Source organism: Poeciliopsis prolifica, unplaced genomic scaffold, assembly GCF_027474105.1.
Source record: "Poeciliopsis prolifica strain line A6 unplaced genomic scaffold, Auburn_PproV2 SCAFFOLD169, whole genome shotgun sequence".
Classification (NCBI taxonomy): domain Eukaryota; kingdom Metazoa; phylum Chordata; class Actinopteri; order Cyprinodontiformes; family Poeciliidae; genus Poeciliopsis; species Poeciliopsis prolifica.
In genome coordinates, this window is record NW_026562544.1 from 232501 (window position 1) to 257122 (window position 24622).

The window sequence follows — 24622 nt, forward strand, 5'->3', positions numbered from 1 at the left end:
AAGTTTTACTCTGATTTTTAAGTCCTGTTGGACCAGGAGGAGGCTAGGATTCAGTGGAGACAATACAAGGCCAATTCTTAAAAACAAATAACAATACTCAATAATAATAATAATATCAATAATAATAATAACTTTTGTTATATCTAAAACTAATGCAACTACATCTGTGGCAAGTGAGCAACATAATGCTTCGTGGGGTTAAACCTTGTGATATTTCCGGTGGAAATGAAGCTCATTCAGAGTGAATAAAAAAGCAGGTAACATAAGCACTATACAGTTGTCAGAGTTTACATCGCGTATACACACAATCTATAATATAACAGAGTAGACTATTCCATGAATCAGTAGTCATAAATATTACACTGTGCATATTGCACAAGTCAAGTGTTTCTACGACATGATAGGTACGCGGATTAGTTACCTACATGTCGCTTGTTTTAATACAAAGATGCAACAACACAGATTTTATAGGAGACGGGCTGTACAGTTTCACAAATCCATGTGAAGTCTTTTCTTCTTCTTCTTCCTCTGAGGATGTCCTAAATAAAGCAAAGCTATCATACAATTATAATACTAATGTGGGAGAAGAATCCATGCACAAACAGATGGATCTACGTTCTACTGACGTGTTTGCTTTCAGCTTCACCGGACGTTAAATAAAAACAAAAACGAGTGAGCAGGAAGAAAAAACTAATAATAATAATAATAACAACAATAATAAGAATAATAAAAGGCACATGGATTGAAGAGGAGTCGACACAAATGGGATGACTGTCTGGAAACGAGAGCCATCGTTCTCAACAACGGTTACGGAACAAACAACCACATGCAACCACAGACTACGGTCCCAGACTTTACAGAGAAAACCGTCCAACTTTCACATCAATTTCTTTCTGCTCTAGTTTTTGTTCTTCAAAAAGAAGAGGGATCCCGGCTCCTTACGGCGGCGACTGAGGGACGATGGAGATGGAAAGCGCAAGAGGAGGAGTAAATTTACGCCAAAAAACTTACGAAATTTTGAGTAAAACTGGAATTTTTCTGAAAAATTAATGGAATTCACTGAGGTCCAAAATTTATTTGCGAAAAAAAACTAAGGAACTTTGTAATAAAAAAAAAACAAAAAAAGCATTTAATTTCAGAGCTTTGAAAGTCAAAAGTTGAGCTGTTTTGTGTGTTTTTGTTTTTTGCAAACTTTGTCTTTGAGCTTGGAAATCTACATGTGAAATTCAACATTTTTGAGTTTCTCTTTGCAAATTTTCAATTTTGAGCTTTGACATTTCAGTGCATTTCTCAAATTTATGATTTTTTTTTCTCTCAAACTTTTAAGTTTTGGAGCTCAGAAATGTTCAAATTTTTTGTAACATTTCTGATATTAATTTTAAAATTTTTTGGGCAGAAATCTACTCTCCCCCTATCTACGATGCTCGTAATGCGCCGCCGTACGATTCCCCCTCTGTGTCTTGGATTAACTGGGAGTGTTTTCGGGGTTCATTGGATGCACGGCGCTTCGGGGAAGTTCTCGTTCTCCGCTGTGTGCTGCACCGTGTGCTCCTGCAGCGCTGTGAGGTCGACGAAGCGCTCCCCACACCACACGCATTTAAACTGCGTCTCCCGTGAATGCACGCTCTGGTGCTTGGCCAGGTGCTCCCGCTGCTTGAAGCTCTTGTCACAGTTGGCGCATTTGAAGGGCTTCTCGCCCGTGTGGACCCGGCGGTGCCGCTGCAGCTCTGAGGAGTACCTGAAGCGCTTCTCGCAGTCGGGACACTTCAGCGGCTTCTCCCGCGTCGGGTCGCAGCGGTGCTGGACAAACTCGGATGACGACACGAAGCGCTTGTCGCACAGAGAGCACTTGAGCGGCTTCTCCGTGCAGTGAGTGCTTTGGTGCCGCTGCAGCGTGGAATTCTTTTTGTAACCTTTGCCGCACACGTCGCATTTGTACGGCTTTTCCACCTCACCACCACATTTGTGCCGCAGCAGCTCCCCCGACTGGCTGAAGGACTTCTGGCAGGATGCGCATTTGAAGAGCGACTCCATGCCGTGGACCTGCTGGTGGTAGAGCAGATGCGACGGCTGCAGGAAGCCCTTGTCGCAGAGGTTGCACTTGAACGGCCGGTCGGCGGGGTTCTTGTGTGTGCGGCGGTGGCGCACCAGAGCGTACTGCTGCTTGAAGCTCATCTGGCACTCGTCGCATTGGAAAGGGCGCTCCTCGGAGTGCGTGCGCTCATGCTGCCGCAGGTCGGACGGCCGCTTGAAGCTCTTCCCGCACGAGCCACAGCGGAACGGCCTCTCGCTCTCCGGCTGGCACTGGTGGTGCAGGAGCTCCGACGACTCTTTGAAGTGCATCTCGCATAAATTGCACTTGAACAGGTGTTCGCCCGAATGCGCGTACATGTGCCGCACCAGGTGGGAGCGGTGTTTGAAGCTCTTCTCGCATACAGCGCCTTGTACGGCCGCTCGGAGCTGTGCGTGCGCTGGTGGTGCGCCAGATGCGATGACTGGCTGAAGCTTTTGTCGCACGTGTCGCATTTGTATGGCTTCTCCCCGTGTGGATCCGCTCGTGGCGCGTCAGCTCCGACAGATGGCGGAAGGACTTGTGGCACACGGAGCACTTGTACGGCCGGTCGGGTGCAGATGCCTCAAACGTTGGCGGTGAGGCGGCACTGATGACCGCACCGCCGCCGGAACTCTCGCCGCTGGAGGGCTGCTGCGGATTGGCAGCAGACGAGGTGGGCGTGACGTTCCCAGATCCAGGCCGGTACGTCTTCTCGCATATGGAGCACTTCATCGGGTTGTTACCGTGCGAGTTATGATGCTGTGCCAGCGAGGTAAGCAAACGAGAAGCCCATTTTGCAGACACCGCACACGACGAACGGCTTCTGCTCCACCTGAACGCACTGGTGCTCCAACAAGTCGGTCGCCTGACTGAAGATCTTCATGCACTGCGTGCACTGGAAGGAGCGGTCCTGCGTCACCATGCACTGGTGCTCGTGTGGGTTGGCCAGGTGGGAAATGTCGTGGCCGCAGGCGCCGCATTTATGCCCTCTGTCGGCCCCTACCTGCAAGGAGGCCTGCTGCGCTTGGACAACGTGCTGCTGCTGATGCTGAGGCTGCTGCAGGGAGGCGTCTGGCTGCAGGACGACACCATACACGGTGCAGCTCAGAGAGTTGTCGCCTGCCTGAGGGAGAGTGTGCACAACAGAGGGTGGAGCCACTGCATGCTGCTGCTGCTGCTGCCATGCTTCCGTCATCCTGGATGCAGGGAGATTATACCCCAAATTTGACACAAGGACGGATGCAGCTGCAGGAAAGTCTTTAATGGATCGCTCAGTGTCTGGAGAAATCCTGGAGGGGGGCGCATAGTAAAGAGAAAAATAAATAAACAAAATAGCATGAAATAATGTAAGTATTTAAACCGAAACAATGTCAAACAAAGTCATAATAAATTCAATGTGATATAAAAAATGAATAAAATACTTGTAAACAACTGTGCTAAGTGTTATTTCTGTTTGCAGCTCACGACTGTTTGATCTTAGGAGTAAAGAAAACCCTTGAGATGTCACTTCGTCAAAGTAGCTTTTGCTCCAGAAAGAAAACAGAATCAATGGGCTCGGTCTATTTCCTGGAGCGCTAATCGGACGTTTAAGGTTCTAAATTTTGATACACTTTTAAATTTGGGTTTTTGTAAAAGTGCTAATAACAACGCTCGTTGTTTGAAGATGTCATTTCTTTCACGGTTTCAGAGTTAGCCATAAAACGTTTGTGTTGTAGGATGTAGTTCGATGTTAGCATGCTGGCTGCTAACGGCTGAAGCTTCCTCTCATTTGAAAAAATAAAAGGAGAATAACATCCGGGGTTCAAAGTGATCAAGTACAAAAACAAGCCGTTTTCTAACTATGACGGGCGTCTGGAGCGCTGCAGCTTGTAAGCGACACGGCGGAAGCTGGATGAACGGCTGGTTTGAAGCGAGGCTAAGTGGCGGAGGGAGCCCACATCAGAGCAGGCCTTTCCGGAGCTGCAGGGGGAAAATCCGCTCCTGCAGCCGAGCCTCCTCGCATCCGCTAAAACGAACAAACCCGCAACCGGAGCCACAACGGTCCGCCAGAACTCACCGTAGTTCCTTATCGACGCTCCTTGTCGCAGTCTCTAGTTTGCGCTCGGTAACCGTGGGTGTTTTCGGTTCTCAGACCGGCGGCGGCGGAGGGGATGCGGTCGAAGCCGGACGCCATCCTCCAGCAGACGGACGGACACCGGAAACCGCCACGCAGCGACCCGCTGCCGCTGTACTGCAGCAGCTACAGCCGCTTCATGTCGGAGGAGAGCCTGCAAGTGGCTAAAAAGGAGCTCCGGCGGCAATAATCGCCTTTCAGCTTCCGTAAAATTGCTTCAAACTCGCACAAAGGCGAACTGGAGCTGGTGAAAATAGTACGAGGTGCAGTTCCAGCTTTTGAACACCAGGGGTCGCTGTATCGCCCAATGTAACCGCAACCAAGTTAAAAACGACTCAGTTGTTTTAAAGTCCTGCTGCTTTTTTCCTGTTTGTAAACCAATAACAAAGTTTAACTTCTCAAGATGGTTACAATTCCTCATTTTCAGATTTTAGTTATTTTTCGTGGAGAAGTTCTCATGAAGTTAATACTTAATTTTCCTACAACTTTATTCTGGTAATATACGAAATTATACTGTTGATATGTGTTGATATGTCCAAAGACTTTATTGTGTTATTACAATAAAGTCTTTATTGGGGGAATCTGTTCATATGATTCCCCCAATAAAATTATAGCTCTATTATTGTATTATAACAAATTTATTATGGCCAAATGATGACATTATTCTAGTATTATTCCAACTTTATTCTAAAATTCCAATTTAAATCTATGTTTTCATGACTGTATTCTCGCATTAATCTTATCTTTGAATTATTACAACTTTATTCTTGTATTATAATAACTTCATTGTTGTTATATTATGTCGATATGCCTTTATTCTGCTAAATTACGACTTAATTCTGGTGAGATTACAGCTTTACTCTGATAAAATTATAACTTCTCATATTTTCACGACTGTCGGTAAAATTATAAATGTATTCTGGCATTATCAGTTTTTGTCCTTGTATTATTTATGACATTCTCTGTATCTGTCGGTCCTGACACTTGTTTGACTTTAAGAAATAGTCATACTTTTTTTATTTTGTCAGGTTAAAACCACAAACTTTGACGTACCTCACTGGACTTTTATACTTAAGACCAAAACAAGTGGTGCCTAATAGAGAAGTGGAAGAAAATTGGAACATTATTTGCAAACCTTATAATGAATGAAGATTTGAAAAGTGTGGTGTAGGAGCTATTTTGGTAGCTAATAACTGATCACCACAGACAGGCTCCTGGTTATATGAATGATATAACAACATTTTCCCCTCTCAATTATTAAGGTTGCTATTGGTTTTGAAATAATCTTGTAGCAAAAGTTCTGTTTAGTTTGGGTTTCTGTCCCATTTCTTTGAGGATTTTCTAGTATGAACAGCTCTGAGACTGTTTCAAGTGTGTTTAAAATTTTTATGCTTTTATTTCACCGTTTGAGATTTGTGAAACTTTTACTTAAGTTAAAAAGGGTATTCTATGAAATATTGCATATCATATCTACCTAATTCCGTAAACGGTAGAAGTAAATTTTTCATTAGCTTCTACTAATACTGTGTTGATATAGGACGTTAGCATCAGCTGTGTTGTCATATGCTTCAGCTTTAGCAGAGCTGATGCTTTAAGATTAGCACAAATCACTTTTAGCTAGCACCACTGGCAAAAACTGAAAAAATAAGTTAAACGGGGGAAATCATGCTAGCACTTCAGATCAGTTGAAGTTGAGTTGATTTTGTGTTAGCTGTTTGTTTTTGAAAAGCTACAAATTAATAATATTTTTCCCCTGACTGAGCTTCACTGGTGTGTTTGGATCTGTGTAGAGGAGAAGAATCGGGGGCTCGTCCGGGACGGGAACATGTAAATAATGTCAAAATTATCTTATGTAATGTTTTAACGAGCTGTGCACACCACTGGCAAAAAAAGAAGGCATCGATATTGGGGAAATATTATCAGGGCACTTCAGATCATTTAAAGTTGGCTTGATAACATTTTAGTGGTTATTTTTCTGAAAAGTTACAAATTTATATATTTTTTTCTCTGACAGATTCATTTCATGCGGAGCAGCAGAATTGGTTATGCCAAAATTACATTTTTGCTCGAGGCTTGTAGTTTTTCAAGGGCAAATATAATTTGAGCAGAAGTTAACGCTTTAGCATTAGCTGCCACAATACGGGTGATGTTACAGCTAATGCTACAGTGTGGATATAGCACTTTAGCATTAGCTTTCATTGAATACTGTGCTGGTATAGTATATAGCAGAATTGGGGGCTCGTCCAGGATTTGTTGAAACCGGAAGTATACCAGACTGAAACAATAACCACACCAGCCTGTTAATTTCAAACATTATATTATTTTCTCCACGTTGACTTTGAAACAACCTCATAAACCAAAGAGTAAGAAAGAGCATGCTCGGGCATGCAATGATGTCACAACATGATGATGCCACGGGTGCGAAGTATAAAACATACAGTAGCAGAGAGTTGTTTCTTCGTATCATTCAGAAACTCGGGGACGTCTTGGTACCCGCTGAGAGGTAAAAGCTAGCGTTTATTTTACACCGCCCTCTGCGCCCAGCCCTGCCCCCGAGAGGGGAGGAGCTCACAGACCGACACCAGATTGAGCAGGCTAAACAAACATGCTGGAAGGAAGTAAATAAATAAATATATAATTAAAATAAATACATATAAATCTCATCCGGACCAGAGTGTGTCTGAAAATGACGCGACTGATCCAAAAAGAGGAGGGGGTGGCGAGGAGAGAGACAAAACAGTGCATGCCATTTTAGGATAAAGACGGGAGGCGGAGCTCTCCTCTAAGCCCTGCCCACATTTAGTGTTTTTTTTTTTTGTGTGTTTTGTTTGTTTGTGTTTTAAATCACGGTCCGGTTAGAAATTAACATTTCAGAGGGGGAATGAATAAATACGAGGCACTCAGCATTCTCTCTTGTCTTGCAAACTGCAAAAAGTAACAAATTCAGATAATAATGACACATCGACATATATATTAGAATTAGTGGTTATAACATAACAGTCTCCAGGCTGTACAAAGGGGCTGAAACCTCCTCGGTTACTTTATTCTCTGCGTGCTGATGTGTGTGTGTGTGTGTGTGTGTGTGTGTGTGTGTGTGTGTGTGTGTGTGTGTGTGCGCGCGTGTGTGTTTGGAAGTATAAATCCCACCCACTTTTATTCTTCATCGTAAATTCAAGCGTGTGCTTGCGTCCGATTCGGGGAATCAAAACGCGAATGACGGATGAAATGCGGGGAGGGCGGAACCGAGGCGATTTAAAGGGATAGAAACACAGCCTCATGCAACGGCTGAAAACAAAAGATGATGACAGAGCCCTTTAAAATGGATCTACTCTTGCAGCATAGTTTTGTACGTAGCGCATAGTGCCGATAGACTGGAGAGGGGAGGAAGGGGTTAAAGGATGGAGAGTGAGCCATGCTCTTGGCCAGCACGAGCCTCATGGTAACCAGGAAACAAGGGTTGCTATATTCTCGTGTAGACCGGCGCCACCTTGAGTCCGTCGGCGATGGACACCCATGCATGTCCCGGTTATTAAAGCTGCTCTGTTGTCTCAAAAAGCGTCTTCCTCCTCGTGTTTGCAAGCTCAAAACAAGCGTCTGGAAAAAACAGGGAGGAGAAAACCGAAACGGAGAGACCAACGATATAAAGGCTCTGCTGCGTCCGGTCCGTCTCAGTTAGTAACAATATAATATACCGTAGTCATCAATAAATCTTAGATTATAACTGCATAATGTTTAAATAAAGAAGTGGATGAAAAGAATGGCTACTCCAATATTGAGTAAAATGACCAAAACCACCAGAATAGAGCTGGAGCCCTGAAAGACAAAACAAGAGAAGAAGGAACAATTAGTTCACCTTGTTATTGGGATCTAACAGCATAAATATTGGTTTTACATTTTCCAGAAACAGAAATAAGGTTTTATTTTCCCCCAAAATTGTTGGATGAATTTGTGATTATTTCATTATGTGATTAAATGGGCAAATTTAATGGCTCTCGAAGGTTGAAATTGTAGCTCAACTATAATCCACACTGCATGTTTGGTGTTAATTTTAAGGAAAAAACAGATATTTTCTAAAAAACAACAACAACAAAACAAGGCAGTTTGTGAGTTTAAAAAGTTTGAAATTTATGAGAAATAACTCAATTATTGAGATTAATTTTCAAGAAAAAAAAGGTATTTTTGAGGTTGTGAAATAAAAATTCCCAATATTTTTCTAGAAAACGTATGAGATTTTTTGGCAGAAATATATTTTGTTTTTCTATCTTGAATGGTCTTAAAATGCAGTTGCAAAAAATTAATTCAACAAGTGGATAATTTATCCCTTAACGTAATGGAAAGGTCGGCCATCTTGATGCAATAGAAAACTGCAGTTCCTAAGGAAATGGCTGCTTAACTAATCTAACAGTTGACAGGCAGTGGCTCTGAATAATCGTGGATTATGTAACGCAGCAGGCTTGGCGTTAACCTGAGGGAAGAGGACTCACTGAGTTTGATTTGAGAGCCAGATGCTCTCCGTCTTGCTCCAGAGTGATGGGCTGAGACTTTAGGGGGGGGGAGAGGGTGAGGTCCCTGTGCAGCGGCCACTCCTCCAGCTCCGGCCCCACATTCAGGTTGTCCAGCATCTGCACAGAGTCCGTGGAACCCTCCCGGACCGGCCGAAGGCCCCGTGACCGCAGCCGGTTGTTCTTGGGCGCCGGCGACTCCGGACAGTGCAGCCTCATGTCGACTGTGTAGTCGTTCATCCGCTCCTCGTCCTGCTCTGTGAGGCGGGAGTGGGCGGGGCTCCAGCGCAGCGTGCTTTCGGCCGTCCAGCCCCCGCCGAGGCCGTCCAGCCGCTGGTCGATGACGGCGTGCTCCGTCAGCTTGTGGTTGGAGGGGTTGTGCTGCTTCGGATGGTGGTTGGAGTAGACATGCTCTCGGGCGTTGGCGCTGGAAGAAACGTGGTCCTTTGCGTGGTGATTGGAGGAGATATATTCCTGGGGCTTGTGATTGGAAGAAGCATGCTCAGAAGTCTTGTGATTGGATATGTTGTGTTCGAAGGCCTTGTGATTGGATAAGATGTGACCTGCGGCTTGTAGTTGGAAGAGGTGTGCTCACAGGCCTTGTGATTGGTGGAGGAATGATCCCATGTCTTGTGATTGGACGACGAGTACTCCCTCGACTTGTGATTGGAGCTGGCATGCTTGGACGGCTTCTGGTTGGGCAGGGAGTGCTCCCACGCCCTGTAGTCCCGCGGCTTGTGATTGGACGAGGGTTTCTCCCGGGGTTTGTGATTGGACAGAGGGGCTTGCTCGTGGCCGTTGATGTGGGTCTCCTGCTCCTCCAGGAGAGATGGCGTGGTTGAGCGGCTGCTGCCTCCCCGCTCCGTGTAGGCGTCGTCAGTCCAACTGTTGGCGCCGGGCCTCGGCAGGTCCACCCCACGCCCCTCTACCAACACCTGAATTTCAGCCCCGCCCTGATCGTCCACTGCGCTCTGCCGCATGAAGCAGGCGTTTCTGGGCCGGTGGACGTGCTTCTGCGGGCTGCGAGGGGGCGAGGTGGGGACGCTCAGCACGGGGCTGAGATCAGGTGTTGTTACAGGCGGCGTGGTGTCCGGAGTGCACAGCTCCGGACTGTCTGTTCCCGTGGAGATGACCTCGTGGTCTTTGTCCTTGGCGTCCTGGTGTTTGAGCGTCTGACATTCGAGCCCTAGGAGAGCGGGAGAGCAGGACCGGTGAATTAATTTGGCAAAGCTCCACAGTGAAACCCACAGAGAGAAGGTGTTTGAGTGCATGCAGGGAAGCAAAGAGGTGATGAGCTGAAACAAAGTGAACCTTATGCTGCTGATATTTATAGGAGTGAAAGCAAACTGCTGAATTTCTCAAGACACTTAAAAGAGGCCAGTAAAAATTAGCATCGATGCTAAGGTTAGCTAAAATGTAGCTAGTAGCATGTGGGGTAACACTAAATAAACAAGTTGAAAATGTAGGTATAAACTGAATGCAGCAGTTCATATGAATGAAGGAACCGGTGCCGGTTCTGCTGCAGCGGTAGCAGCAGAACCGGCACCGGTTGGTTTCTCACCGTTGCCGTAGATATGAAAGGAGGGCGATAGCTCTTTGGCGGTTATCCGGGCCAGTCGGCACTCCTCCATCGCTTTCTGCGCCACCCTTTCAGCGGCCTCCGCCTTCCCACGGGCGTGGCTCATCCTGACCCAGACAGGGAGACGCAGGGTTAAAGGTCAGCTCCTCCTCCAATGCCACCAGGTCTACAGAGTTCATGCTCTGTTATTTCACCAGATTTCTGGGCCAGAAGTTCTTAAAATCCGTATTTCATCCAGTAATTGTACTAGCAGATTAACACAGTAAGAGATCTCCTTCTCCATGTTCTGGTTCTGCTCTGCTCTGCATTCAGAACCAGAACCAGAAGACCTAAGGCATCTGGTTCTGGTTGATCCAGACATGAGTGTTCTGCAGTTTGGGGAGAATGTTTCTGTCGTTTTGGGATATTTGGTTCTGTCTTACGTGACATGGCGATCTCGGCCTTCTGCTTGGCGATCTCGGCGGCCTTCTCGGCGGCCTTACGCCCGGTCCACCTTCTCCCGAATCTTACTGGCCCTCAGTGGGATCAGGTTCTTCCGCTTGCCGCTCACCAGGACATTCTGCTTGTACTTCCCTTCCTCCTTGGTGCCGTCGGGGAACGTGGTGCAGCCGTATCCGTGCCGCTTGTTGGCGCCCCACTCCCCGGCGTACTGCAGTCCGTCGGAGCGCCGGCTCACGCCCCAGCCGGCCCGCTGGTCGCTGCGCCACTCCCCGGCGTACATTTCGGTGACCGTGGCGTCCACCGGGGCGCCGTGCTCGCTCTCGCTGGCGTTGGAGTGGATGTCGGAGGCGGCAGAGCTGACCGTGCTCATGCCGGCCTCGCTGCAGAACGAGCTCTGCTTGCTCAGCTGGCTGGCGAGGGAGCTTTTGGACTCGGACCGCCGCAGCTTCAGCCCGCTTAGGATGGATTGCCGGAACCGACCCTTCCTCTTGCGCTGCCGGTCCGTTTCGCTGGGCGTCGTCAGGGCGAACCCGCCTCGGCCCACCGGGCTCCCCGCCAGCCCGGCCACCACGCCGTCCGTGGGCGTGGTGGCCACGCCGTCCTCCAGGGCCGGCGGCCCGTGGCTGTGCTCGGAGCGGAGGGAGTTTATGGAAGTCCTCAGAGGGAAGAGGATGACGGCGGCCATGCCGTACGGGACGCTCTGCCGGACGCCGTAACCATGACGCATCCCGGCCAGCCACTGGCCCTGAAAGGTTCCTGAAACAAAAACAACCAGGACACGTCACCATGACTCCGTTAACCAGGAAATACATAGTCACCACAAGACCAAGCCGCCATCTTGATAGGCAGAGCAAAGTTCAAAGTTGCAAAGTTTCCAAAAGCTTGTTGTCACATGAGAAGTGTTAATCTAATTAACCTTTAATCCACTATTAGAAAATAAAGAAATTAATCAGCTTGAAAAGTGAAAACTTTGCTGGAAAAAAAAAATCTGAAATGTTGTAATGAATCCCAGGAAGTTTCTTTAAAAAACATCTACGAGTTTGAAAAGTCAAAAATTTGCAAGAAAAAATAGATAATTTTTAGATTAATTCCAGAAACTTTGAAGAAAAAATTGGAAATTTTTGAATCAAAAGTTGAAAATCTTTTACTTTTAGACTCAGAATTTTTCTGATATAAATGTCAAAGTTTTATAATTATTTTGTCAGAAATCTGCATGTTTTCTATCCCTAATGTGCCGAACAGCTGAAACGACAGAAGATTAAATGTTTCCGCCTTCCTGCCCCTCCTGAGCCTCAGACTGACTCCAGATGAGTTTCTGTTTTTCCAGGTTTTGATGTTTCTGGACAGGAAGTGGCGTTAAACTCTCAGCCTGTCAGCTGAACTCGCTGCGGCTCCTGCTGATGAAGTTTGTTTTTTCAGAGCCGTTTCAGCGTCTGACGCCTCTTCCTTCAGAAACTGTGACTTCAGCTCCGCCTGACTCAGAGCTGAAACTCATCAATCAGGCAAAACGACTGACACCAGAGCTGATTGGGCAATTCTTTGATTTTCAATATTTAGTCTGCAAAAAAACATTTTTTTTAATGTTTCTTGCTCCGTAATTCACTTTTAGTTTGTTATTTAAGTCAGCTGCCTGTAATAATTCCCTTTGTCCTTTCTGAACTCAAAACTTGTTGCAAATTTCAACATTTTCATATTTACTTTTTTATTCTAATAATGACACTGAAATTTAATTGATTTGAATTGATTCAACAGATCTGGTACATTTTGGATCCTTTTCTTTAATGTTTTTGTCTTATTTGGAAAAAATAAATATTTATTTATTTATATCAGACAAAAGTAAAATCAAGAAAGAAGAAAAAGAAAGTGAAAGTTAAAACATACCCAAGTGACGTGCAATTTTATTCTATCTGTTTGAAAAGGAGCAGATCCTTTAATGTTCTGCCTCTTTCATATTTATCATTTTATAATCAACTAAATGTTGAAACACCAGAAAGACATAAATTAGTTCCTCCTGACATGATATTTAAATCTCACATACTCATCTTTAAATGTACAATTATTTTAAAACGTTTTATATCATCAATAGCATTTATAAAACACTCATCTTATAGAATAAGCTCCTTTTTAAACTGTTTTTAATCCATTCCAAACATCAACTCCACACACCGATAAGCAAAAACTTTTTGGTTGTTCTTTGTTGTTTAAGTAACAAACATTGAGTCTGCAAGCTAAATAGTTTTGCTTCCTAATGAAGCATTCAGTTTGGCAATCTGACATTTATAAATATAGGAATAAAATTTAAAGCATAACAAAGCCTGGCACTAGCGGAATAAATGGCCCCTTGTTTTCAATCAAAGACAAAAGAGAAATCCTCCAACCGATGAAATCTGATGCACCTCTGCTTTTTCTTTAGATTTCATGTAGCAGGAGGTTTTTGAGCCGTTTCCTGCAGTGGTTCTCGGCGCAGCGCCCCCACAGGCGGGGAGGGGAACAGGTTGCTCAAAGATCTGGTTGGTTTGACTCAGAGTAATGTTGAGTACGGAGGAGTATGAGGGCCGTTGCAGATGCAAAAAAAATGAGAGAACATTTCTGCCAAAACACAGAAACTCTGGAAAAAACAAAGACATTTCTGAGATAAAATAGTCAAAAATGTAATAGAAACAAAAGATGGGGTGAAAAACCCAACTATACTGGACATTCAGTTTTTAATTCATCTCAGAATGTTCTAGAAAAGACAAGGATTTTTTTCAAAATCAAAAACATTTGGTTTTTGGAAATTTTCTGAGTTTCAAACTCAGAAATGTTCTTGTTTTTTCTTGAAAGTTTCTCAGATTAAGTTTTTTGGTAGATATTTTTAACTTTTCAAACTCAGTAATTTCCTCTAGAAAGATTTGGGGGGAATTTACTGTTCTTTTATTTTCTATCTACAATGGCTCCAACGTGCTGCTGTCTCAGTCTACCAGACCATGAGGTGGGAAAATATAAAATTAGTTTTTCAGTACCGCTGGTTCAAAAGTCGTTTTGTTTTTAAACCTGCAGCTGAGGTGAAAACCGGCGTAATTTAATCTCATTCAGATTAACGAGGAGCAGCCTCTGCACCGTCTGGCCTACATTACAACCCTCAGAAGTCTGGAGACAAAAACGAAACAAAACGCAGGAGACAGCCAATCAGGGAGCAGCGGCGTCTCCGGTGACCCGCTGTCTCCTCGTTACCATGGCGGCCTCGCATCCAGGGCGCGGGGACAGGAGCGATGATGCAAACAAGGTTTCTAATGTTAACAAGTTTTTATTGCTTTCTGATGATCTGATCATCTCTCATCACATCATTTTGTTTCCTTCTTGGTCTTTTCATTACTTTGCATTTTTAGATGGTTTTAATTCAACATTTTTCTCTCATTTCATTTAACAATTTTAAGAATTAATTTTGCATTTTTATTTTTTTTTGCTGTGTTCAGAAACATCAAAAGTCAGAGGTGAATGTCAGAAGTTTTATTTTGCCACCAAGTACAAAAACAACTAACTGAATAACTTGGCTGTTTCCATTTTGATTTTCATAAAATGTGCTGCATCTTATTTAATAGAGGTTAACGTTTTGATTCCAACAGAAAATGAAGGAATTACAGAGTTAAGACTATTTAAACTTCAGGAGTCAAATGTTTGTCTGGTTTCTACTGAATGTTAAAAGAATCCAAAGCGCGTAGTTCGGAGGAATTTAATGTAAATGAGGGAAAAGTGCTCAATATTTTTCATTTAATTAGTTTTTAGGTTGGAGTTACTACTTCCTTATACTAAATTACAACTTTATTCTGGAAATATTGAGACTTTAGTCATTATTTAGAACAAGGGTGTTCAAAGTGTGGTGCAGGGCCATTTGTGGACCTGCGAGTGAGTGTGTGTGGCCTCACCCGATCACAATTCAAGAATGGATCCAACTAGAAAAAACTACATCTTTAAAAGTAAAACCTACTTATAAGGATGTTACCTGTAACACAAGTGGCCATCTTTTCCTCGTTGCTGCCATGGCAACGAGGACCACGTATATATGACTTTTACTCTAAAATACGACTCGCTGCGTACAAATCTTCTCAGTGATGCTGGGAAAAGCGTTATTAAAGGGTTAATAGCCTTTAGCCATGTTGTGACGACTTCCTGAAGGCGGAGCTTCAGAAACAACAGGAGCTTTTAAAGAGACAAAGACCCAATTTCGGGGATTTGATTTGGGTCAAATTTCTCTTGAGTCATATTTGATATATAAAGCATTTTATAACAATTGAAGTTAACATTATTACTTGATTGTGCTATAACATGTCAGAATGTGTCTGGAAAATACATAAAACTGCCTTTAAACAAGAAAAACGTGCAAAGATCATTCGAAGTTTTGGATCTATGATTCCATTCCGACAAGAAAAACAGATTATTTGTTCAGATACAATAGTTTATGCTCATCAAAAACACTATGGAGTAGTTAATAAATAAAATCACTTTATATCACATCATATGTGGATTTTGGCCTGCAAGAACCAGAACCCGGAGTCCCACATCCCAGGATCCGCGTTCCTGATGGTTTGGACTGAATTTCAGGAGTTTTCTGGATATTTCTGCGGCAGAACGTTGGTCTGGTTGAAAAATGTTTCAACAGCTCGACTGAAAGTGGAGCGACTTGCTTACTCTGCTGCTGCTGCTGCTGTAACACATCTCCAAAGCAGGCTACATAAATAACATGTAGGTCACTTCCACATGCACTGAATTCATATGATTCGGGGGTTTTGTTGTGTCACAATCCTTAATTTTATTTAATCCTTTTTTAAGTGTACAAAAAAAGCAAGATGGGTACCAGCCCAGAAAACCCGATTGGTGAAAATATTTTCATATTCAACTTTCAAAGTGGTTAAAATAATAGACTGGAATAAATTAAACCTGGAAATCCAGTTTCACTCTCAACTTCACTTGTTTTTTTTATTTGGAATCGGTCTAAACATTAAATTGGTAAAAAATAAAAAAATTATCTTTTCATAAAAGCAAATTGTTATTGACCCGTTGCAAAAAAGTTAATATTTTCTCCGTAGGGGTCTGAGTCCTCAATTAAATAAACCGATATCTGTCAAAACCAGGAAGTCACTTTCAGTCTGATTGATGAATTTTTATTCATTTAAGTGATTAATTTTTAATCTTTAATGTGTCTCAACCCTTTAAAAAATTTACTTGTTTTTAAAAAAAAAGAAAAACAGGAACTGATTTAGAAAATCTTGATAGGGGCAAATATGTTGAAGGGGCAGTATTCTGTACTTTCCAGGCAGATTTCCACTTGATAGCACAATTAAGTAACTATGTTACCTTCAGTTGTTATAAAAATGCTGGAGACATCAAATGTGACTTACTATAAAATTTGAATTAGTAATTTCACGCCTTGAATTGGGCCTCTGTCTCTTTAAAAACGCCACCATCAGGAAGTCATCCCAACATGGCTCCTCTATTAACCCTTTAACAACATTTTTACCAGCGTTGCTCTGAGCAGCGGCTCCTACAATGAGCTCAGCAGCTCCACTTGGTGTTTGCTAATTGCTGCTGGCTAGTCTGAAGGAGCTGAGTGGGGTAGGAGTTACATCTGAAAGGTGGGGCTAGGTTCACCCAGGCGTTTTGCATAGCTGAATGGTTGGCAAAAACGGCACGTATGTTTCAAATGAGGGAATAAAATTAAAACTAAAAAAGTTAGTTTCACTAAAACTGTCTCTTTAATATTTTCTCGCTTCCCTAAAATAAGAAAGCGGAATCGGTGAAACCTGGAAACCGTTTCAGCGTGAATAAATAACCTCTGTGACCCCAGACATCATCCCTCGGCTGTGACCCTTACCTCCGTCGGAGTATGTCTCTGTGCCGTAGCCGTCCTGCAGCCCGTTGCTCCACGTCCCCTCGTAGCGGGCCCCGCTGGCCGTGCTCTCCAGCTGCCCGTAGCGGCCCTTGAAGCCCTGGGTCCACTCCCCCCTGTACTCCCAGCGGCCCTTGCTCTCCACGCCGATTCCGTGCCGCTTGCCCTGCGCCCAGGTGCCCTGGTAGTTGTTCCCGCTGGGCCAGGTGTAGACGCCCAGCACCTCAAGCCGTGGCTCCAGGCACCGGCGTACTCGCCCTGGCCCTGGGGCCCCGTGCAAACCCCCCGGCCGTGGGCCTTGCCCTGCTCCCACCCCCCGCAGTACGACCCCCCATCATCAAAGTCAAACCTGCCTCCAGTGGACATGCATGAAACAGGTTTAGGCAAAAACGTAGAACGTGAGGAAAAGCTGGAGCGACTGCTTCAGTCAGAGGGAATTTAGAGCGAGGTGTGGATCAGACAGCAGGAGCCTCAAGAACTCGCCCTCTTGAGGCTCAGGATGTAAAAGCTTTGTCTCGGTGTTCAGTCCACTTTAATCCAACTGCAGCAGATCCACTTTGTGGAGCTGTGAATGCCAAAGCGAACCAAAAGAGTGGGGAGAAAAAAGACTAGTCCGCCTACAAACTTTGGTCTGTGTTCAGTTCTGTGAACACCAGTCCGCCAAAGAACTTCTGCTGAAATTCACTTTAGTCCACAGTAAAAACTTCGGTCTTGCTTCGGTTGAAACGAAGCCAAGTTCGCCTAAAAACTGAGATCTCAGTTCGGTTGAAGTGAACTCTGGTGCTGTTCGAATGCATATGTGAACGCCAAGTGGATCGGAGACCTGAAGTGAACTATAGCGCGGAGCATTCTGGGTAAAAACGAGCGCGTTAGCCTAGCGCTAGCCAGAGAAATGGCTCCTGGTTTTACTCTGAAGGCAAAATAGAAATCCTTCAACCGCTAAAATCTGATGAAACTCCATTTCTGTTAAGGTCGTTTCCCTCAGTGACTCCTGCTGCGGCGCCCCCACTGGCGAGGAGGGGAACAGGTTGCTCAGCCTGAAACCGAACCGCAGCAACTGAAAAATATTAGAAATGTTCCAGTTTTGGTCCCGAACCGAGCCGAGCCTACCGGACTATCAGGTGTGGAAACACCCAGGACTCGGCGGGGAGATGAAGGCTCGCTGCATGCCTCTTCTCCTCCTCCTCTTCCTCCTCCTCCTCTTCTTCCTCCTCCACCTTCCTGCTCCTCCAGACAAGCGAGGCCTGTAGGTTCAAACCGAGCCACCTCACTCCGACATTAGAGCATCTTCACCTCCCTGCCGCACCGGGCCGGATGCGGGACCGGGACGCGGGACGCGGGATGCGGGAGCGCCATCAAACCCACCGACACGCACACGCAGCAACACAGTGGCCTCAGAGACGCTCATCCATCACTAACACTCTCAGCCTGTGAAAACCTCTCGGATGGTGAGGATGAGGATGCAGGTGCGGCGGCTCTTCCTCCTCCTCCTCCTCCTCTTCCTCCTCTTCGTCGTGTTTCCCAAAAATCCTGAATGTTGTTGTAAAATCCCAGCTCGCTGCTCTGAAGGCCTTTCTGTCGCTGGCTCTGTAAAATCTGCTCATTACAGGACTGTTCCACCCCAGCCGATACCCCTCCCCCACCAACACACACACACACACACACACACACACACACACACACACACACACACACACACACACACACACACACACACACACACACACACACACACACACACACACACACACACACGCTCCTGGTGGCTCTTAAAGAGATAGAGACAGAGGGATGGTGCAAATAGCTGCATGTACGGAGCTCGCTGCTCTTTTCCTCTGGGGATACAGACTGCTTCTCCTAATTATCCAGCCTCATTTCACTCCTCCTCCTCCTCTCTTCCTCCTCTTCATCCTCCTCTTTATCTCAGCCTGCGAATCTGGTCACTCAGCAATCTGTGGAGTTTGGATACGACCAAGAATTAGGTCCAGGTTCATAGAAACAATTAAACTACCGGAATAAAATCATGAAATTACCAGAATAAAGTGGGAATAATATGAGAATAAAGTATTATGAGAATAACACCAGTTATAATGTTATGGGAATAAAGTCTTTTTTTATTCTCACAATATTTCGAGGATAAAATTATGAGAATAAACTCGAACAACCAAAACTATCATAAAATCACCAGAAAAAACATGAGACTAAGATAATTATCATTTTGATACGAGGATAAAGTCATAATATTTAGAGAATAAGTAATAATATTACCAGAATAAACCGAATGACAGGAATAAAGTCGCAGGAAATCAGCCTGAGAATCTTATCAGTTTGCAAATAATCAATGCCTTATCTTTCTCTGGCGTTAAAAGATCATTTTCTTACGTCATAATATGCCTTTAATTGATCATTTTATCAGTTTTCGATCAGTTGGCAAAAACCAAACCAGAGATAAGATCCATAAAGCGATGGATCAACATCAGGTGAGTCCAGAAAACAAATGAACCTCCAGAAACAGGAGAGCAGATAATAACTTTATTTACTTTATTTAAAAGGCTCAATGAACGGCGATGACGTCACATCACGTGGAGTTTCTCAATGAGTTTTATTTTGGTCTTTTAGCAGCTGCAGTAAAACCGAGACGAGTTTTATAATAAATAATAAAAACAACAACAACCTGCTGCTGAATGAGAAACTCATTAAAGATGAAACTTTTCATCACCTCGTGATTCCTCACCTGTTCAGGTTTCTGTTCCAGTCCGCCTTTAAAACTAACATAAAAGATGTTTTTGTTTTAAGGAGGTTAAACCGTTCAATTAATAAGTCACGAATACTTATATGATAATTTGGATAAAAATGAAAAGGCATAAATGTTCCTGTGTCATTTCTAAAAATGTTTTAAATACATAAAAAAACATGATTTAGTTTAAGAAATATTCATTTTTGCAAGTTGATGAGACTGAAAATGAGAACATCTGGTGAGTTTAAATCAAAACACTTAGAAATTTATTTTAAAAGTATTAATAGAACTTTATCAGTTGTATTTTTAAAGAAAATAATGTTATAATTAAGTCAAAATAATATATAGTTATATAATATAGTCTGAATATCATGAGAATTAACTTAAGGAAGCAGTTGAAATAATGTGGATAAAGTCGTGATAATATGAGCATAAAGTCATATCAATAGCAAAATCATAAAAATTACCAGAATAAATTTCGAATATTAGAAGAATAAACTCATATTAGAATAAAGTTGTAATATAAAATACAGTCAGAATATTAAGAGAATAATCAAAATAATTCAAAAAAAGAGTAATGAGTAAAAAATTATATTTTGAAAATATTACAGAATGAAGTTAGAATATTATGACAGTAAGTTGTAATATTCCGACTTTATTCTTTATTTTGGCTCTGACACTCCGTTGTACAAAACTGTAAGAAATTAAAGGGAAGAATCATTTTTATATGTGTTTTATTTGTATTTTGTACAGTTTGGGTCTTTTTCTGGGGATGATGTCACAACAGAAATGATCAACAGTGAGAACAGAAGAAAGAACATCCAGTAAAAAAAGGACAAAGAGCAGAAATGTTGGTGATATTTTCCCTTCTGCAGACCAACGGAGACACCTGCTCAGGTGAGGATGTCGTGAGCCTGCTGCTCCACCAGAACCGTCATGTTCTTAACGTCGCCGCACCACGAGTCCAAACGCTCCTTCATGCCTTTAATCTGAAGCAGAAACCGGCGGTTTAGGGGTCACTTTACGTTTAAATCAGGAGGAAGTTTGAGGTTCTGAGATCGAGCTCCAACCTGCTGCAGGTCCAGAACTCTGGGCTGCACCCAGGTCATCTGGACCTTCTGGTCCACCTCGTCGATGTTCCCTTTGATCAGGCCCACAGACAGCGCCTTCATCACCAGCAGCTCCACCTGCAGGAGGAACGCAAACGTCAGCAGCCCAGCAGGCTGGCGGGAGCTAAGCTGCAGGAAACAAGCTAACCTCGTTGACGGGGATCTTTGCGCTCTGAGCGATTTCTGTGAAGGTGAGCTGTCGGTGATTCGCAGGACGAGTGAACGTCATCTGGAAAAACACAAACACCCATTATGACAAAATATCCCAGCAAAACCGTTCACATGCACACAACAGAACCGAGACGGGGACAGAAGTTTCCCAGTTAGCCAGTGAAATATTCAAGATGGCTGCCATGGTCAAGGAGTCTTTCCAGTTGACAACTGGTGTGAAACTCGCAAAAGATGTTTTCAGTCTTAGAATCTGATTTTTCTACATGTTATGACTTTAAGGTTTTATGAATAAAATGACCAAAGTCAAAAACAAATGATGTGACAGAGTTCACCCAGGTCATGAAACGGGTCACAGTTTAGAGCAGCCACTGGTTTAAAAAGCTCAAAAACGGCGGCCATCTTGAAAAATGGCCATCATGGTGAAATTGAAGTGAATTGCGTATGATCTTAGGGGTTAGCATGTTAATTTATAAACTTTATAGGCACACTTTAAAGACTTTTACAGTAATATTCTGAACTAACAGCTCTGATCAAACAGGAAGTAAAAAAACAACAACAACCCACCTCCATCACGCAGAGCAGCTGGATCTTCTGCATCAGTTTAGGTTCATGAGCTGCGAGGTCGGGCTGTGGGCAATGAGTGGAAAATATATTGACGCAAAACTGATCAACAATCAATGAAGTCCGATCAATTTAATTGGCTGCTTTTCAGGTTCAAAAGACATAAATTACACTTTATATCCTCTTGGAAACGAAGAGTTGAGTCACTAAAGGAGTTTTTTGGTCTATATGTCCAGAATGTGCTTTGATTTACATTTTTTAATTAAGGGAAACATACTTTGATGCAAATATGGAGGTTTTAGTGTGGAAATTGTTAACATAAAGTAGTAGCTTTTAATAAAGAGCGTTCGGCTGGTTCTCCACCTGCTGCCCCCATGCAGACTTGAAGCCCTGGAACTTCTCCACGTTCCCGGAGTTGAAGGCGTATAATGTGTCAATGAGCCACTGCTTGTCTGTGTTCCTCAGGGACTCCAGCACCGGATGCATCAGCTGCAGAGCAAACAGCAGGACAGTCAGCGTCCCGCCTGCGGAGCCGGACAATAGCATCGGTTTTCAGAGGAGAACCCACCAGCTCTCCGAAGTTGTAAACTCCCTCGCCCAGGAGTCCGGCCAGGCCCAGGGTGAACGCTCTCTCCTGCTTCTCTGTTTCTGTGGACGGGAAGTGAGTCAGAGACGGTTTTCTCAGCTTCAGCTGCTGTTGCCACGGTTACCGTTTCTCACCTGGAAGGTCTTTGATGTCCACGCAGCCCAGGTAGCGCAGCGCGTCCTTGTAGTAGGCGGCGTGGTTCCCGATGATGCGGTAATACTTGCTGGAGAGGTCGTAGAACCGTCCGTGGACCGACGTGACGCCGGGTAAGTTATTCAGCATTTCCTCCACCTCCTCTGTGATTTTCTGGAGGCGGAGAATGAGAGATGGAAGGATCAGCAACACAAACCATCTTCCTCATCCCTTCTCAATTGGTTTTTACGTTGTTGCTTTTATTCATTTTTTTCCTTTTTTAATTCTATATTTTCCTTTCATTTTTTTTCCTATTAGATTTTTACCTTTTTACTTTATCCTTTTATTCATTTTTCCATTTCTTCTCTTCATTCTCTCATTTTTCCATTTTTATTTGTCTTAGTTTTGTTATTTTTTCCCTTTCATTTGTTTTTATACTTTTTTTCTTTTATTTCTTTCTATTATTATTTTCCTCACTCATTTTTCTCATTTTCTTTTATTTATTTTTTGCAATTTTTTTATTATCCATTTATACACTTTTTTTTCTTTCGTTATATTATGTTTTTTTGTTGGTAAAAACAAAACAAAACAAAAAACCCACAACAGACTCATTTTATGGATTTTCAGTTTTTAACTTTTTCATCTTAATTTAATTTACCCCACGTTTTAACCTGATCTACATGAACCAATCAGCTGAGTTTTCAGAATCGTGCCTCAGAGCGTTTTAAATCTGCGTCACCTTGGTGGCAGGAAGGTCGCTGATCTCCAGCTTCAGGCTGCCGATGGACGTCTTGCAGAGAATCACGGCTTCTTCGCTGCTTTTCACCTGGATTGTACGAACACACAGCCGGAGCGATCAATAACACTGATCAGTAAAATTAACAGAAAAATAATCTGAGGTTTAACTGACCTTCTCTTTGGTCTTCTCCAGAAAAGTGATGGCATCTTTAGGATCTGAAAACCAAAAGAAATCATCTCAGTGAACGCAAAAAGAAGTGAGAATAAAACATCTGAAGAAAACCCGTCCTCTGGTTCTCACCTGGCATCTGCCTGGCGACGTAAAGGATGATTTCTACCAGAGACAGAGGGTTGATTCTGTGTTCGAAGTCACTGATGAAGTTTTCATACAGCTACAACGAAAATAGTTTAGATTAAAACCTCAGTTTCTGGTTCCTGCAGTAGTTCGAGTAACAGACCCTGTACGCCTCAGTGAGTCTGGATTTACCTGTATGAGGCCGTCTCCCGTTTTGAAGAAAGGATCTTTGACAAAGTCTGTTAACTTCAATGTCAACTGATGCCACAATCTGCAAAAAATAACAACAAAATCACCAATAATACCCAGAGAAATGCACAAACCTGCTGCAGATCAGCAGTAGAGACTGATCTACATGAATCAGCTGAGTCTGTAACTAAATAGTTACAATATGATTGTAACTATTTATTGCTTTTAAATACCAAACCTCAACTTCTCTTTATTAGTTTCTAATTACAATCATATGAAATTGTTTACATTTAGGGTTTGCATAGAAATTTGGTTGCAATCATCTCTATATCAAGAATTATATATATAAATAGAGAAATAAAAAAAATCATTGGTATTTAAAAAATGTAACTATGCAAATGAAAAGATAAAGCATAAAATATATTAAAAAAGAACAAAATTGACACCAAAAAATCTGTATGCTTAAAATCATTTTATAAAATATTGCAATAATGACAATATTGCAATATTGCATAAGAGGATCTATGACTAGAATCATTGGTATATAATGGTATTAAAAAACATAAAAATATGGAAAAATATATTTTAGAAATCATTGGTATTTTTCAAAAAGTAAGGAAACAAAAATTAAAGTGTGAAATAAAATAAAAAGAAAATTTCGACAGCTTAATAAATAATCAGTCTGATTTAAACCAGAAATAAACTCATTGTTTAATACTGCAACAATTTAATGAGTCAGATGTCCTTTCAAATGACCAAACTGGGTTTGAATGGATAAAATGCTGCATCTCTGCAGGTCAATAAATAGTGGCTGCTATGGATCACCACACATCGTAATAATACATTTTGGACAATAAATTATTTAACACCTTAATGTGATAAAACATAACCTGCATGACCTCCAGGATCAATAACTTTGAATTTCTAAAGAATTTAGAGATTTTCAATGTAGACATTTCAAATAAATGACCTAAAACATTAATATGAACTATAAAGTCCCTAAACAAAATTGTCCGTCAGCAAGTAGTAAATATTTTACATACTGAACTTAAATAAAAGCCTCCTCATTATTATATAGTGTGATTAAATGTTTACATAAACCATTACGATTAGCTTTTAATATTGTTTTTAGTTAGCTATCGTTAGCTCAATGACTCAGCGTGCCATTTAGAATCAATGGAGAAGCTAACGGAAGCTAAGCTAACAGCTAACTTTTTACCTTTTGTTGTAGAAATCCTCCAAAGCGTGCCACTCCGCCGCCATTTCTGGCGTGGAGCTGCTGCTCTGTTGTTGTTTGAGGTACCCGCTGACATCTTTCATGGTAGAAACAAAATAAAGATTTTTTTCAGGAAGAAAGCTGGTGAGTGTTGTTAAACTATCCGCTAACGTTATGTAGCTTTCTGTGCTCACAGTATGCGTCTGCGCAGTTGCACGTCGCAAAGGTGTATGGGAAGTAACATTTAGGGTCATATCAAGGATCCGTTCATCAAAAATAATTGTATAACCTAGCTGATGAAATGTCATTACGAGCTACAGAAATATGATAAGTA

At 42.8% G+C, this 24622-nt stretch overlaps 1 protein-coding gene and 2 pseudogenes across 1 annotated transcript; all 3 read right to left on the bottom strand.

Moving 5' to 3' along the window:
* The window catches only part of LOC129356374 (zinc finger protein 319-like), a 4934-nt pseudogene extending 290 nt beyond the window's left edge, over window positions 1-4644 (bottom strand).
* A 1822-nt stretch (window positions 4645-6466) lies between these two features.
* Window positions 6467-17724, bottom strand: LOC129356385 (junctophilin-3-like; annotated as a pseudogene).
* Window positions 17725-20008: 2284 nt separating this feature from the next.
* On the bottom strand, window positions 20009-24496 carry LOC129356382 (26S proteasome non-ATPase regulatory subunit 13-like). The gene is made up of 12 exons (XM_055025974.1): window positions 24292-24496; window positions 23076-23154; window positions 22890-22980; window positions 22761-22804; window positions 22590-22676; window positions 21853-22024; window positions 21701-21780; window positions 21496-21621; window positions 21136-21198; window positions 20549-20629; window positions 20362-20478; window positions 20009-20280 (listed from the first exon to the last, which is right to left on the bottom strand). Exons 1-12 carry the CDS (start codon window positions 24390-24392, stop codon window positions 20185-20187), a joined length of 1137 nt encoding a protein of 378 aa, XP_054881949.1. The 5' UTR covers window positions 24393-24496; the 3' UTR covers window positions 20009-20184.
* Window positions 24497-24622: the final 126 nt, after the last annotated feature.